Source organism: Neovison vison, chromosome 5, assembly GCF_020171115.1.
Source record: "Neovison vison isolate M4711 chromosome 5, ASM_NN_V1, whole genome shotgun sequence".
NCBI classification, from domain to species: domain Eukaryota; kingdom Metazoa; phylum Chordata; class Mammalia; order Carnivora; family Mustelidae; genus Neogale; species Neogale vison.
Window position 1 is genome coordinate 29865564 of NC_058095.1, and position 16062 is coordinate 29881625.

The following is a 16062-nucleotide window of genomic DNA, read 5'->3' on the forward strand; positions in this document are numbered from 1 at the left end:
TTATACTTTTTAGTCTTCCTTAAACAAATGAAATATTAGCATGCTTAAGTAGAGGTGTTGACCTGATACAGAAGCATATCAGACAAAATAAGGTACTTGTGAAACCTTGGGCTCTGATGTGAATACATTAAGTAGAATGATATTGAAACCTTATCAGATTTGGACCATGAAGTTTTTACTATTTGATCATTACAAAGTCTCACTGAAGACAGTTTTGGAAATACTTTGTCTTGAAATCACATTAAGTTTTTCTTCAATATTTAGACTCCTCATCTTAAAAATTCTGCCAAATTCTGTTCTTTGGTCAAGAACAATAGTATTTTGAAGGTTCTCAAGCTCTACTTTAATCCATTTACATGTAAATTGTCAACTTTTTCTTATTCTCCCTTAAAAAAGGGGCTTGCTTGATTGATTGATTGGTGGGCAGCAAAGCAAGGTTTATTGAGTGTTAGTAAAGCAGAGTTTATTGGCTGATAGTACAAAGCTCCCAAAGAGGGATGGGACCTGAGAGGGTTGTCTTAGAAAGGGCTTTAATCATTGATTACTTAGGTATATTTGCCCTCTTGATAATCAAATTCCATTTTTAAGAGTGTATCTCTGATGAGTTAAAAGTTCCTCCTTACATTCATTTGCCTTGAATGTGTTGAATTGAACCAAATTCTGCCTCTTTTCTTCTCCTCTCCTCTGCTCTTTTCTTTTCAGAGAGGGAGGGGCAGAGGCGGAGGGAAAGAGCAAATCTTAAGCAGGCTCCAGGCCCAGTTTAGAGCCTAACTCGGTGCTCCCCTCTCATGACCCTGAGATCATGACCTGAGCCAAAACCAAGAATCGGGTGCTTAACCGACTGAGTCATCCAGGCGCCCCTGTTTTCTCTTCTTTTACCCATATTTTTTATCCATTTCTGTCAGGGAAAAAGAACTCTAAATCTATTCAGTGGCACATTGAGTTTTTCTCAGTGGGGTGCTAGTGGCATTTTGGGCAGGGCAGTTCTTTGTTGTGCATCACTACCTTGTACATCGCAAGATGCCTGGTATCCCTGATCCTCATTTCATTAAATGCTATTTGGGCCACTTCCCTCCTCCCATCCCCAGACATTCTGAACAACTAAAATGCCTTGAGGGAATGATATGTTGCGCAGTTGAGTATCTGTGGGTTAAATTCTAGGTTAAATTATAGCTATCCCAAAAGGGAAAGCTTTATGAATCTGATTGCAGATATAAGGTATAAGTTTGTATTAAAATCTTAAAAGATTTTTACTTTACTTTTGCCAGGCTAGGAGCCAAGACCTTGTATCCTCAATGTTTACTTTCAAGGCCATTTTAAGAAAAAAAAAAAAGATGATTCCCCCCAAGGTTTATGTGTAGTTCAGAATTGAAATATTATTAACTTTTTCTTTGACTTATAATACTAAAAGCATTCCATTTACTAGAGTGGATGGTTTTACATAAATACTGACAACTTGTATTTAATAAACCCAAGTATATACTTTTTTGATACTTTGTGGCTAGTTACTTTAATTGTGAAATATTTTTGTCTACAATTGAATATATAGAGCACTTTCAAGCATGGACTTGGCACTGCTGTAAGTGGCTGAGCTGCTCCTCTGTGGGTTTAAAGCATGCCTGGAGTGGTACTTCGTGCATGCCTCCGTGTACATGGTGAAGTGGCTGTGTTATCCTTCTGTACTCCGATGAGTACTGCATGTGTGAAGGTGGAGTGTGTCTGTACCAGAGGTCACATCAATATGCAGTCTGTTTTCATAAAGAAAAACCTGTATTGGCTAAGTATTTCAAAGCTCAATACTCAGCATCAGTAACCTCTAATGCATAGCTTGACAAAAAGCATAAATTTGAGTCTGTAAAGTATCTTTTAAAGGTATAGTTTAGAGGATAATACTTTATCATATCATAGAATGTTTGATAAATTCATTCTTGTTAGGGCTGGGTTTTTTTCTTTCCTATGGTTTAAGGCTAATGGATACTGAATCTGAAGTACTTTCTGACTGAAAAGGACTATTTATAAAGTAACTAGCAGATTGATGGAACTGACCCTTGCAGAGTCTCTCTGAAGACCCTTTTGGAAATACTTTGTCTTGAAATTCCATGAAGTTTTTTCTTAGATATTTGGACTCCTAAACTTAAATTTATTCATAGTGTAAGATTTCCTTTTCATTGATTCTTGGTTCAATACACCTCATACGTTCATTTCTTCCATGGTTCTTTAGCCAGATTCACAGATTTTGTTTCTTACTGTCACAATGTCAAGTTTTAGTGATGTGTTTTTGAGGGGTTATGTAGACTTGATAGTGATTTGCAGTTTTGTTTTGTTTCTTTCTGAGAAACATATTCATACTCAGTTCCTGAACTAAGTACAGTGTTTAGATCTAAAATACTCTGTTCCTTCCTAAGAAATCTGAAAATCTGTTCACTATTTGAATTTTATTATACTGTGAAGTTTTGTCAGCTTTGAAAATGGTATTCATAGTGCTGTCACTTTTTTTTTATTACGGCATGCTAATAAGAGGTGAATTATAAGATCTATGTTATGTACTTAATCTTTTTTAGCTTCCTTTAGGTTAAATTAGATGTGTTGTTATAGTTGGGAAATTAAAGAAATAGTAATAACACATATATGACCCAGATACCTTAGCAATCAGCGGAACATGCTGTGGCTGTAAAGTCTTTAGTATTCTGGGTTTTTCCTTATGGCAGTTGTAGTTTCCTTACAGATAGCTTGCATACTGAGAATGACATGATCTCTTCCTTCCGAGAGGTTGGATAAGTTCTCTTCAAGGTACTTGAAAATTTATTTAAGTAATCTCTTGAAGAATTACCATAGTTCACTACTATGTATTCATAAAAGTATTGCCATTTGTTTGGCAATAAACTTAGTGTTTTAAGGAGAAAAAAAGGAATGTCTACTTTAGTTGACTAGTTTCAGAAGAGACACATTTAGTAACTGCTCAAAACACCATAATTTTTGCCAACTACATGATGCCTAGTTTTTATTGCATATTTTATTTGAAAGTGTTATCTTTAACTTTTACATTAAAATGAATAAATTTTTATATTGTGAAAAATGGCAGTTACGAAAATCACTAAATCTTAAGTTAAAATCTTATTATTTTATAGGATGCATCTGGTACTGTGATGATTTTAATAACTATAGATACAGCATAATAGTTTGGATAGGATGTTATATGGGATGCATCTTTCTTTAGTTATTAGTTTCTGACAAGATATTATGGGGTTAGGAGAATGAATACGTCCCTTATCTCAGTGTATTTTGTGATCATTCAGCCTTTTTTGCCTTAAGCTGGTTAACGCAAGCTGTATAAATTAGTAAATGTATGGAAATCAATCTGTGTTGATTGCTTGGGCAAGTCAAATGACTAAATTGACCAGAGTTTAAAGAGACCATTACATAATTAAACTAAAATTTGATATTTGTTAGGAATTAGCTTAAATAAAGCAAGAGTTGGGTGAATAGGCGAAAAAGCCACACTACCCAAAGAGAATTTATTTCTTCCTTCACAGCTTTGGGGTCCCTTCCTATAGAGTTCAGTATTCAAATTGTGTATTATAAGTTGATTGTATACTTTATTATCCAGTAATTAGAGTTTCTATTCTAATTTTAGATTAAGGTAATATAACTTGATGCTACCTAGAATAGTCTGAGAATTATGGGTGAAGAAATTAGAAGTGGAGAATTTTGAATGAGAAGGAGCCCTGGAATAGGGTGTGACCCCCTATGTCCTCTTCCTGTGTTAGTTCATTCTTTCAGGTGCTTCCTATGGAGCGGCAATGTAGTAGGTTGGAAGCCTATGTCTGAAGTTGTCCCATGCCTTGTATAATCTCCATATGGAGTGAAAATTCATCCATTTTTGTATTAACTGATAGACTTTATAGCTTTAGTGACTTTCATAACATAGTAACTAATTTTAAAGTTAAATTAGGCACTATTCAAATAAAAAAGGCACTAGAAACTAGAATCAAAGCTAAACAGGTGAAACTAAAATAGATAAATATTTACATAATATTATTACCTTTAAATCTGTTTCGCTATGATCAGTTTGTCTTTGTGGTGATCATTAGTCTTTTTGTGTATTGTACATCATTGCATATCAGTTTAAGATTATAGGTTTACTAATAGCTTTTTCTCATTTACTAATTTTGTGTTGTACTTATCATTGTTGTTTGTAGGCATATAAGTGATGGTTTGCCACATGTTCCTTCAACATTGTGTTGAACCACTAATCTTTTTTAAAGCTTTGATAGTAGCATTCTTACATGGGAAAATATATACTATCTCTATATGCATATATTTCTGAAATGTATAAAATGTTAAACTTAAAAAAAAAAAGATTGGCTACAGAATTAGCTCTCTAAAGACTGTTTTTCAGATTCATTAGCTTGTCAGGTAGAAAAGACAGTGTCATATGCTCATGTACATGAAGTGGCAGTTTGTCTCATGTTCGTTATTTTATTTTAAAATAAATGTATGGTTTAGTGTTTGGATTAAAGATATTATTTGAAGACTTTGGAAATCCTGGTGTGTGTTTGCATGGTCTCAGAAAGATTTTCACAGAAGGATAAAACATAAGGCTACAGTGTTAACCAGAGTGTACAACTCATGCACATTTGTACTTTTCCTCTCTTATGGTCTCTGTTTTTCTCCAGTCTGCATTGGATTGGTGGCCCAAGATTGATGCCGTGTACTGTCACTCAGTTGAGCTTCGAAACATGTTTGGTGAAACACTTCATAAAGCAGTGCAGGGCTGTGGAGCACACCCAGCGATACGAATGGCACCGGTAAGATTGATCATGAATTTGAGTCCCACTTTCTTCCTATTGCATTTTCAGTGTTTCTGTCCTATTCCTGCCTTTTAAAAAAAATTATTATTGAAAATCAAATGAGTCCCTTCTTTTCTACAAGTGTGGCATGTTGTATACTGCAGTATTGTTGCAATGCTAGTGAATGGTGTTTGTTTTTCACTATTTCTGTGGGTTGAACTTATTTTTTTTAGAATTTTCTCACAAAATGCTGTTAAAAATGTTAGTTTCTCTTCCTTCTTTCTTCTTGCCTTCCTTCCTTGTCTTGTCTCTTTCATCTTCTTTCTCCTATAACTTTTCCTAATGAGTCAATATTTTGGTTTTGTTCCTCATCTTTGGGGATGAGTAAGGGAAGCCTGACTCCTAGGTTAGAGTGACTGTTTCTACTAATGCACGGTTTTTGCCCATTGAATGCTGAACATTGTGTACAGGAAACTAGAAATAAAATTAAACATTTTAATTTAAAATAAAAATATTTTATGTTTCAGCAAATATACTTTGTGTGCCTAAAAACGATAGGCACTTTGATAGTGAAGTTTGTGTTTAGCTTAGTAAAAGGAGTGTTTTTAAATTAGGTATCTAACATAAATATTCTTAAATGGAATTTTAAAACTCATATGGAACCAAATTAAACAGTTACAGAGTGTAGAAGTCATTTCTTGGTATTTATGTATAGCAGGAGTGTTACACGTGGCAGCTCTTGACATTGATTGGTGGTGCTTTGTCTTCTGCTTATTTTCTATTCTTATTGGCTGCTGTCGCTCACATGATCAGATGCCAACCAGTCACTGTTTTGCATGGCAGTGGGCTTCTGTGGCCGTAAGTATGACCCATTGTAACTACCTCAGAAAAGTCCTTGGTTTTTTTGACTTTTCTGTGTATAGTTACTGTTAAAGTCACGTCATGTCATTTCAGTTGAAAATGTAGCATGTTTTTACCTATTGGTTTTATCTAGTAAATTAGCCACTTTACACTTGTAATTTAAACAGCTTCCTCCCTGGCATGCTTCTCTTTTCCCAAGTTCCTTTACTCAATAAAATATTTTGGCTTAGTACACTTATAGTTCACTCTTATCTGGTCATCAGTAATTGTTTCTCAGGATTATTTATCTCAGACATTCAAATAGAGAAGTTTGCTATACCATACATTTTGAGGATATTTAGTCTAAAAAATTAGAGCCAAAGAACATGGCAATTATATTTTACTAAGTAAATAAAATGCAAAGTTATTCTTAGTTGACTTTTTGTGATACCAAGTACTTAATTTTTTCATAAAATTGAAAATTTCAGTCCAGGTTAATTGGAGGTTAATTTTAGATAATGGTTAGTGAAATGTCACTTAACTAGACATTTAAAAGGTTGTTTTGGAAAATGCATTACAATAAATTGCTTAAAAATTGTTTGTTCTAAATATCTTCTAGAAATTAGAACTTTATTTGACTTTTTGTTTTAAGTTCTCTGCTTCCTCTGGTAGAATATTAATGGCCTCCAGTAATAGAAATTGATAGAAAATCAATATTCACTTCCACTTTAATTTCCGTATCCAGTTTACCAGCCATCTGCAATTTAATTTTCTGTGCGTGAGAACTGAAAGAAAATGAAACTAAATTATTCTTTGAATGAAGACAAAATGTGATTGGTACTCTGGAAATGTTCCCAACATTTAGAAGTTATTTTACTTCTTAGCTCTACTTAGTAACTGATTCTAAGAGCAACATACTGTATTACTGAAAGTTATTTCACAAAAGCTATAACTAGACTTTTGGTCCAAGGACACCTATGATAAGAATTTAATCTTTATTTCCTATTATTCTCTGAAAGTTCAGTATGTATTTGATTTGAAAAATCATTCTTAAGCTGTTTATATATGTGTGAAATTTTGTATGTGTATATGTACATATATGTGTGTATACATACACATACAAAGTTTCATACATATATAAATATATAGATATGTATATAATTGTACATAGTGGCTGAAGGAGAACTTTCTGGCTGATCTTCATACCAGAAAAAGTAACAGATTTAAAATGAAATAATTTTTTAGAATAATAAAATTTTATGATTTAGATGATCCTTAAGGTGACTCTTACCCCTCTTAAACCTGGTGAGTGAATAGTCAGTTGGACAACAAATGTGAAAATATTGAGCTCTTCTACAAGCTGCCAAGCATAGTGTTAACACTGGAGAAGCATGACGAACTAAACAGAGAAGGTGCTTTCTCTCACAGAATTGCCAGTCTTATAGCTTTTCCTTGAAAACTTCTAGTAAAGAGCTCATTACAGGTGGCCATCAAGGCTGGAAATGCAGAAATTCATAACATACATGGTTTAAAGATGACATCAGGATTTGGATATTTTGGAATGTTGTAGGGGACTGTTGGAGGGGACTATCTTATATATTGTAGGATGCTTCGCAGCATTTCTAGCCTCTACTCACTACATGTCAGCAGTAACAGTCCTGTTAGTCCAAAAATGTCTCCAGACATTTCCACTTTCTCCTGGGAACAACTGCCCTCAGTTGAGAGCCACTGTATTACAGGATGTGCTCAGTGGTTTGTCTTCCTTTGCATTGCTTCAGATGATCCATGTCTCTGATAAACCTGAGCCTTTGTCTTGCTGCAGAAGTAGCAGTCACGGAGTTCATCTGTAAGAAGCCTTTATAAACCACCCTGTATTTTGGAGGTGGATGTATTTCCTGGAAAGAGCAACTTGAAGGTTTTTCTTTAAGCAACTTGGACTCATCTCCCTGTCACTCCCATTCATCATTGACCCTCTCTCTTATTCTGAAGCTCCATAGAGCACTTCTGATTCTTCCATTAAGATGGCCCTGCAGATATTTCAGTGAAGTTACCCTGTACTCCTAAGGCTTCTTTTTGTTTTTATATGATTTAGCATTAGGAGGGATTTTATTATTTGAGCTTTTTTTAAAAGCTTGCGGGGTATGTGTGTGTGTATTGCTTGATCTGCACAAATAATGTTTAATGAGTGACAGATAGTCACATGATGAATGAATAGTTCACATTCATTTCAGTGTCTGTCCGGTTCTTCAGCTGTCTTCCCTCACTTGTGCATTAGCTTGATTAAAGCAGGAGCTCTGTCTGGCTTGTCAGACACTGGGTTCCTGGCCCCGAGAATAGTATCTGGCACATAGTAGGCATTTAGCACATATTTGTTGAATGAGTGAATGAATTTCTTTCTTAATTTGCTTTTAAAACCCTCCTCTGATTTGCTTCTCTTTTGGAAAGAATTCAATCTAATACTTTTTTTTTTTCAATTAAAATGACATATTAAGATCTGATTTTCGCATTCCAGATGTCGTAAAGAATGGCGTTAACCTGCTGTGCCTGCATACCATGTTTCTACTAATATAGTTTAAGATTGCATTATTATCTTGGATTGAGCTCTTTGGCATTTAAACTTTTTAGTCTTTCCATATTAACATTGAGCCATAGCTTCTCCCTTTTATACTTTTGCAGTATTTTTAAAAGTTTGAAATACTTTTTTTTAGCACTAATCCTTTACTGTTTTAAAACTAAGGTAGCCGATTAACAATAGATATATGCATTTTCACAAATATGGGTAATTTATGCACATCTTGCTTCTTAAGGAGATCCTGGCTCAGCAAATGATTTTATATGCCTGTAATTTAGTCACAGTCTTAAATAAGTTAACAGATGGTTTAGGCCCTTAAGAGGCAGCTGAATATTCTGATTAATGAATTTGTTCCTGGGAATGACCACTTCTTTTATTTGGCAAAGAGCATGTACCAGCTTGGGTTCTTAATCTGTAGTATGGAAGGCCAGTCAGTAAATTAATGAGTGGACTTTTCTTACATTTCTAGTTAAGAAATACATTTCTTCTTCAGCTTGTTGTTCCTGATTTTTTGTAACCCCCTACTGGTCATTAATAGAAAAATACTTGATTTGAAAACTTTATTCAACCATTTCAAGTCCTTACTCTGTATTAGGCAGCAGTGTTGGAATAAAATTTGTATGCTGATACCTGAGATTAAGAGATGACATAATTGAACTATTAACTTTTGAAAACGGTTACTGACTAAGATAGCTATTACATCTGTTAATCATTCTCAGTTCTTTGTTCTGGTATAATGGCTGTATCAGGGAAGAGCAGTTATGCTAAGTTACAACTTAGTAAATTTGTTTCAGGAAAGTTGATCTCTTTGATCTAAGGTATTACCATGACTAAAATGAAAAAAGAATAGAATTTAATGGGAGCAAACAGTAAAGCTAGAATTTATTAAATAGATTTGGTAAGATATTTGCAATGGGATTATAAATATAAAAGCATACAGTATTTGTAAGTCTTGTGCTTCTTTTCTGGAGTGACATTCTTGAGCCTTAATGTGTATGTTAGATAGCTGTTTTCCCCTTTGAAGACCAAAACCCTTCAGTGTTCTTGGGCAGACTAACATATGCATCTTAACACTTACAGATTGAGAATTGTGGCTGTGTGTTACAGATATGCATCTCCACTTTTTACCTTGAAAGGCAACCCATTTACTTAGACACTTTTATTATGGGTGCATAGATGCTGGATAGCCTTTATCTGTGTATATACAGTTTCTCCAAAGAAGCCATACAGATGCCCAGCAGGCATGTGCTCAACATCGCTAACATCAAGGGAGTACAATTCAAAACTGCATTGATATTTAACCTCATACTAGTCAGAATAATTAGAACAAAGACAAGAAATAACAAGTGTTGGCAGAATGTGGAGAAAAGGGAACCCTGTGCATTGTTGGTCAGAATATAAATTGGTGCAGACACAATGGAAAACAATATGGAGGTTTTTCAAAAAATTAAAAATAGAGGTACTATACAATCCAACAGCTCTACTCCTAGGTATTTATCTGAAGAAAACAAGAACACTAATTTGAAAAGACATGCTGGTTCATTGAAGCATTATTTACAATAGCAAGATATGGAGGCAACCTAAGTGTCCATCAGTAGACAAATGGATAAGTAGATGTGGTTTATATACACATTGGAATATTACTCAGCCATAAAAAAAGAATGAAGTCTTGCCATTTGCAACAATATGGATGGACCTTGGGGGTATTACACTAAGTGAAATAAGTCAGAGGAAGACAAATACTGTATGATTTCACTTATATGTGGAATCTTAAAAAAAAAAAAAAAAAGAACAGAAACAGACTGAAGGATACAGAAAACAAACTGATGGTTGCCAGAAGGGAGGGTAGTCGGGGTGGGGGTGGGGTCAACAAAACTGGTGAAGGGGATTAAGAGGTACTTTCTTTCAGTTATAAGACTTTGGGATGTAATGCACAGCATAGGGAATATAATCAGTAATGTAACCACTTTGTATGGTGACAGATTGTAACTAGCTTTACTGTGACCATTTTGGAATGTATATAAAAGTCCCTATGTTGTACACCTAAAACTAAAAACATTAATAAATAAAGGCGTATGTGTCAGAACTTGGTATTTTTATGTCCTTTTAAAGGAGAGGGTGAAATGATTTATAACAATAGGAAGAGGTGGTTTTGTGTCCAGAAGGTAACTGTTAGATTTTTGGTAGAATAGCTTTCATAATTATGGTATCAGCACAGCATCTATCATAGTATCTCTGTAATTGAAGCACATTTTTCATGACTTGTCTTTGTCAAAGAATTCTTTCTCTGTTTTACTAATGTTCTTCAGGCAAAAGACATGCATTCTATACCTTGACAGAGGTGGGATGCCATTGAAGGAAAAAGCAAAACTTAAATTACAGAGATTGCCAATGTAGCATATTTCATCAAGTCTAAGAAACACTTATTCTTAGTTTTCAACCTCTCTGAAATTGGGACTACATTTTATTTGTCTGGTGTCTTAAGAGTTGATGGTGGTTTTTCATTTCTTGTGGCGCATTAACAATGCATCTTACTAAAATTAATGTAGATTATATGAAATATTTGTTGTATTTTTTGTGTGGGACAAATGTTTGTTAAATGAATAGTTCAGTGTATGTATCTGTGAGAGCTGTAGACTAAGTATTTTATCCCTAATGTTTTACACATTTTGGAAAATTGTTCTTTTACTTAGGAGTCAACTTGATAGTAAAAAGTGTTTAGTATTTTTAATAAATTTATTAGATATATTATAAATAAGAATAATATAAATATTGCAGAAATAGTTCTCATTTGTTTTTTAAGCTTAATAATATTAACTTCATTCTTACTTTTGGATGCTTGTACTCATACCACACATATGGTGGTATAAAATGTTTGTTTTTTTAAAACAAAGCTTTTTAATAATGGATTTATTTTTCAAAGTTAGATAGCTATTACCTTGAATTTGATGTCTGATTTTTACAAGGTGATGACATGTTTTTGTTTTTATTTTTAGAGTCTTACATTTAAAGAAAAAGTAACAAGCCTTAAATTTAAAGAGAAACCTACAGACCTGGAGACAAGAAGCTATAAGTATCTTCTCTTGTCCATGGTAAAACTCATTCATGCAGATCCAAAGCTCTTGCTTTGTGTAAGTATTTTTTATGAAAGGCCTTGAAATTACTACACTAACTTAATTTGGTTTAAGTGAAATGCCAAGCCCTTGGGGACGATTATTAGCTAAAAGAACACTCCTGATCCTTCCTGATGATGCTTGAAACCTAAGACATCTTTTAAGAAATCTAACTTATAGAGAAGTTACATTTCTCTAATACTACTATAATTAGATTTCTTACCTTTCTTCTTAATTTTCCCTAACATATTTTCATGAGGTCTTCTTTCTTTGCCTTGTTACCAGGTTTATATTAGTTAGACATTATCCTGGGGTGGGGGTGGAGGTAATGAAGCCGACATAAATCCAAGTCTTTTCTCATGTTCACAGTTGGTTTTTAAATCTCCAGTTGTGCTTGCTAGACCATTTAGGTTTTTTATTTACCTTTTTTCTGTCATCAACCTCTTATCACTGGCTTTGCCTACAAATACTATCTTGGAAGGAGAAGAGGGTATAGGTGTTTTGTGGTTAGCACTTAATTATTGTCATAACTCTGCCTTTGCAGCTTCAGGTGGAATTTGATTCCTGAGGGCAACACTGTGATACACAAAGTAATTAAGAACAACCAGATGTAAATGAGTGCTAGTTATATGAAGTGATTAAAAGCATAGGTTCTGGAGATAGCCCAGCGACGTGATTTGGGTCACTTAACCTCTCTGTGTCTTCCTTTTCTTGTAATGATGATAATAGTACCTGTTTTAGATTGTTAAGAAGCTTGAGATGGTACACTCATGCTTTTAGAAACAGTATTTAATAAATGCGTAATAAGCACCAAATAAATGTCAGCTATTATTAATAAAAGACAGTTGACATTGAGGCGCCTGGGTGGCTCAGTCATTAAGCATCTGCCTTCGGCTCAGATCATGATCCCAGGGCTCTGGGATCGAGCTCCCTGCTCAGCAGGAAGCCTGCTTCTCCCTGTCCCACTCCCCTGGCTTGTGCTCCCTCTCTCACTGTCTCTGCCAAATAAATAAATAAAATCTAAAAAACAAAATGAAACAAAAACAGTTGACATTTAATATTAATGTTATTAATACCCCAAATATGACAGTTTTGTATTGTGAAGGACAGGATAACCTGCTAAACCTTTGTTGAAGTTTCTCCAGTCCCTGAAGAACAGCGTCCAGAAAAATTTCTTACTGCTTTGTTTAGCAGTAGGTTTTATAAGTGCTGATGATGTGCTTTCAAATTACTGTATATAGGGGTTAACTTGATGTCCATATTTTCAAGAGTTCTGTGAACCCCTTGAATTTTAAAAAATGTGCACATGAGTATTTTTTCTTCAGAGAAACAAAAAGGGAGAGAGACACAGAATTCCTAAAGGGCTTAGTAATGCCAAAGGAAGGCCTATGATATTTTGAATTCTTTAAAGAAGCCCATCCAAATTTGGGAGTTTCATAGAATAAGTCGTTAGACTCTGACATGGAAAATTCCATAAAGTCTTACCAGTGAGACTATGAAAGTAATCAAGTCCCCTTTTTCCTCACATTTTTGTAGCACAAGTTATTTTCAGTGGGATTTCATCATGCATATCATGTAATATATCACATTGCTCTGCAGGACTATATGTCAGAGTAAAGAATGCACCAGAGCCACTGGTGCCTTCAGTGTTAAGTATTTCACTAGTCAAAGAACAAGAATTTAAACAAAACTTGCTATTTTCCAAGGTTGAAATTTAGCCAGAAGTCATTTAATATTGAAATTATTTTCTTTGCTGCCATCTAGTGGTAAAGCCACTTTTCTCAGGGTAACCAAAGGTAAGTTAAAGTAGTGATTCACTGTAAATACTTAATTATTTCCTATTTACATTAAGAATTCTAAATCGTAGTAAATACGAGAAACATATGACTACCTGTAAAATGATGTCAGTCATGGTATTTTAAGGTCACGTGATTTTATTGTCTACCATCTCTACCACTTCCGCCCTCATGCATACTGCTCTCATTCTGTCAGGCCTCCTCATTGCCCCACTTGTACCCTCTTGTCCCTTCTGTAAACATTTCTTTGCACTGAAGTTAAAGTTCTGGTGATGTCTTAAAAAAACAAATCTTATCATGCCTCTTGCCCAGCTTACAACCTTTTAGTTGAATTTACTCTTGGAATAAAGACCAAACTCCAGATAGACCTGCAGGGGCATGCAAAATCTGACTCCCACCTACCTCTTCTGCCACATCTAGCATCCTGTTTTTCTCTCTCTTTTTTACTATAGTCATGATGGTCTGTCTTTATTCCATCTTGCTTATCCCATTCCTTCATACCTTCTCTTGCTGTTCCTTTGGCCTATGATATGCTTCCCTTTCCTCTTTCTATACATAATACCAGCTCATTTGGAGCTGCTCTCATTACCCTAGGGAGCCTCTCTGACTGGACCACGTACGTGTGCAGTACTGTGCTCATTTGCAGTTTCACAGTTGTTAGTCTGGTGATTTTATTGATGTCTATCTTTCCTACCAGACTACATGTTCCAAGAGGGTAGGAAACACATCTTTTTAACTTGCCATGTCTTTGGTATCCAATAAATGTTATTGAGTTATGTGTGAATGAGTCTAAATTTTATAAAGTAGGCTAATAGTTTTGAATTACAGAAATTCTGGGATGAGGGTTTTCTTAATCATTCAAATGGGAAAGAATTCACAGTTAGCAAAATATAAAGGGGGCACAAGTTGCGATGGTCTCACGTAAGTGAACCATATAGGAGCGCCTGGGTGTCTTAGTTGGTTGAGCATCTTGATTTCAGCTCAGGTCATGATCTCAGGGTTGTGAGTTGGAGCCCTGGCTTGCATTAGGCTCCGTGCTCAGCAGGGAGTCTGCTTGAGAGTCTCTCTCTCTCCCTCCCCCTCTGTCTCCCACCCCCACCCTCTCTCTAAGATAAATCTTAAAAAAAAAAAAAAAAGAACCATATATTCTTGAAGTATAAATAGATGCTTCCAAGCTACAGGAAGCATTTTAGTCTCTTTAGGTAGACTGTTTGCATTTATATGCGCCACTGATTTGCTTTACTTAGTACACAGTGTTTCTCCACAATGGAAAAGACTGAAGGACAGGCATCTGGAAGTGTGAATTGTAGCCTTGGATGGATTGGGGCAGATGTTTTACACTAGGCAAGAGGGCTGCATGGGGTGATCATGCAGCGCATGTTCTTTGCCTTCAATTAGTTCCAAACCAGAGGTGTATCATTTAGCCAGTGTAGTGTTAGTGGGAAAAAAAATTTTTTTTTATCTACTCCTTTTATTGATATGATTTCTTAATTAAGAAATTGATTAATTCCTAGCTTTTGTTTTCATTAAGGTTTTCTCTAGACACTGTTCACATGAAGGAACACTCTAGATGTAGATTAAGTGATTCTTAACAAAAACAATTTGGACTTTTAAAAAAAAGTTCCACAATTACTGTATTTTATTGAGCTGTGATTTACATACCATAAAATTCACTGTTTTAAAGTGTACTATTCACTGGTCTTTAGTATATTTACAAGATTGTGCAGCATCACCACTATGTAATTCTAGAATATTTTCATCACTCTAAAAATTCTAGTGTGTGTACCCATTAGTAGATATTCTCCATTTTCTTTTCTCTCTAGCTCCTGTCAGGTAACAGATACAGTTTTTTAAAAAGAACTTGCTTTTTCTTTGCAGAATCCAAGAAAACAGGGGCCTGAGACCCAAGGCAGTACAGCAGAGTTAATAACAGGGCTTGTCCAGCTGGTCCCTCAGTCCCACATGCCAGAGATTGCTCAGGAAGCAATGGAGGTGAGGGGAGATGAATTCTGGGCTCTTGAAGAAAAGGTGGTAACTATGTACATTCTTCATGTTTTCTTTGTGTGTGGTTTCTATGAGTGATAGAAGTCATTTCTGAACATCTATTTGTCAGAGATGGCATTTCTATCTGGCAGTGGAATGTTTCTGTCTGTATGCTCTTCTGTGAACTCTATGGAGAAAGAAGGGGTTTACTTTATTTATATCTCATGTGGCAGAAATATTGTGCAAATTCTGAAAATATAAAACCTCAAAATTTTCTGATTGCAGTTGACTTTTTAGAGTTTTAAAAATATATATTGAGGGCGCCTGGGTGGCTCAGTGGGTTAAAGCCTCTGCCTTTGGCTCAGGTCATGATCCCAGGGTCCTGGGATCGAGCCCCGCATCAGGCTCTCTGCTCAGCAGGGAGCCTGCTTCCCTTCCTCTCTCTGCCTGCCTCTCTGCCTGCCTGTGATCTCGGTCTGTCAAATAAATAAAAATAAAATCTTAAAAAAAAAAAAAAATATATATATATATATATATATATATATATATATATATCATTTTAAATAGGGATCTAATTCACATACCATAAAGTTTACTCTTTTAAAACGTACAGTTCAGGGGCACCTGGGTGGCTCTGCCTTAGTCTCAGGTCATGATCTCAGGGTCCTGGGATTGAGCCCCGCCTCGGGTTCTCTGCTCAGTGGGGAACCTCCTTCCCCCTTTCTCTCTGCCTGCCTTTCTGCCCTACTTGTGATCTCTCTCTGTGTCAAATAAATAAATTAAATCTTAAAAAAAAAAAAGTGTACAGTTCAGGGTTTTTCAGTATATTTACAAGGTTGCGCAGCCATCACTGTCTAACCCTTTAACATTTTGTCATCCCATAATGAAACCCTGCCATTCTCCATTTCTTTCCACCCCAGCCACTGGCCAGCATTAATCTATTTTCTGTCTTTGTAGATTGGTTTATT

The 16062-nt window shown here is 35.2% G+C and overlaps 1 protein-coding gene across 7 annotated transcripts in view; it reads left to right on the top strand.

Moving 5' to 3' along the window:
• The window catches only part of NF1 (neurofibromin 1), a 253323-nt gene that overhangs the window by 86009 nt on the left and 151252 nt on the right, over positions 1 to 16062 (top strand). For 5 of the 7 annotated variants that reach the window (XM_044248346.1, XM_044248352.1, XM_044248351.1 and 2 more), the window contains exons 12-15: positions 1550 to 1579; positions 4677 to 4808; positions 11199 to 11333; positions 14990 to 15103. In XM_044248346.1, the coding sequence (XP_044104281.1) occupies positions 1550 to 1579; positions 4677 to 4808; positions 11199 to 11333; positions 14990 to 15103 (411 nt within the window). The remainder of the gene's footprint in view (positions 1 to 1549; positions 1580 to 4676; positions 4809 to 11198; positions 11334 to 14989; positions 15104 to 16062) is intronic. The other 2 variants (XM_044248348.1, XM_044248350.1) reach the window with 1 other exon arrangement.